General features: G+C 50.6%; 1 protein-coding gene across 1 annotated transcript in view; it reads left to right on the plus strand.

The window, feature by feature from the left end:
- ISCA2 (iron-sulfur cluster assembly 2) overlaps positions 1-470 on the plus strand; it is a gene marked incomplete at its 5' end in the record, with an annotated part of 759 nt that extends 289 nt beyond the window's left edge. The window contains 2 exons of the mRNA XM_010153370.1: positions 3-99; positions 296-470. Of these exons, the coding sequence (XP_010151672.1) occupies positions 3-99; positions 296-470 (272 nt within the window). The remainder of the gene's footprint in view (positions 1-2; positions 100-295) is intronic.
- Positions 471-1,069: the final 599 nt, after the last annotated feature.

Here is a 1,069-nt window from a genome sequence, read left to right on the forward strand (position 1 = left end):
AGAAGGCTCAGAGTTTCTTAGGCTGCAGGTGGAAGGAGGTGGCTGCTCTGGATTCCAATACAAGTTTTCCTTGGACACAGTTATCAATCCTGATGACAGGCAAGGATAAAGAGGTGTAAAGGATAAAGGGGTCGGGTGTGACTGTTCTTTGCAAAGGTCACAAGAAGGGTGGGTGTTACATGATAGTATCTTGAATTGAAGGGGAGAAGCCTGTGAAATAAGGAAAATGCTCAGGCTGTGCTGCTCTGTTGGCTCTGCAGCACAGTTAATGGTTAAACATGCTGCTTTTCTGCAGGGTGTTTGAGCAAGGTGGTGCCCGCGTGGTCGTGGATGTGGACAGCCTGGCCTTCGTGAAAGGTTCCATGGTGGACTTCAGCCAGGAGCTGATTCGCAGCTCCTTCCAGGTGGTGAGCAACCCCCAGGCAGAGAAGGGTTGCTCATGTGGGACTTCCTTCTCTGTCAAATTCTGACTGGACTTCCTGTGGATGGACGCTGTCTGCAGACACTTCCTGACAGTCTCCGGAGGGTTTTTGCTTATTCTTTTCCCAGCTGCTCCCTCCAATCTCCCTTACCCTGTTACACATAACTTCAGCTGTTTGTGTGCCAGCACTGAGCGTACCTCCAAGACTTATTGGCCTTCCCTTCAGAAGAGGAAGGTCTTTCGTGAAGTAGCCGTGAGCATGCACACTGGAGCATCTCCAGCGCCTTGGGAATCTGTGGCCAGGTGGTACTGACTCGCCTACGCTGTCCTGAACGTGGAATCACTTAACTGCTTGTCTCTGCAAGAGATGGCTGTACATGTGTGTATGTGTGTATTGAAAGTTCCTACTAAAAAAGTCTTTGAGGTTGACTGGTATTGCTCGTGGGTTCCCACGTGGGTAGAGTCTGGGTTCTTTCAGGCTGCTGTTGCTTACCCCTTGTCTTCCAGCTGAATGGGACTTGGAGTTTTTCTCACGTACATCTCCCAGTGTTGCTGGTTCTCCACTCCCCAACTCACAGTGGGCTTTTCCAGCTACTTGCCCAGCAGGCTTTTCTCAGTCCCAGGAACCTACAGTGGTTTTGCTGTCAG

This window comes from Eurypyga helias, unplaced genomic scaffold (assembly GCF_000690775.1).
Source record: "Eurypyga helias isolate BGI_N326 unplaced genomic scaffold, ASM69077v1 scaffold42706, whole genome shotgun sequence".
NCBI classification, from domain to species: Eukaryota; Metazoa; Chordata; class Aves; order Eurypygiformes; family Eurypygidae; genus Eurypyga; species Eurypyga helias.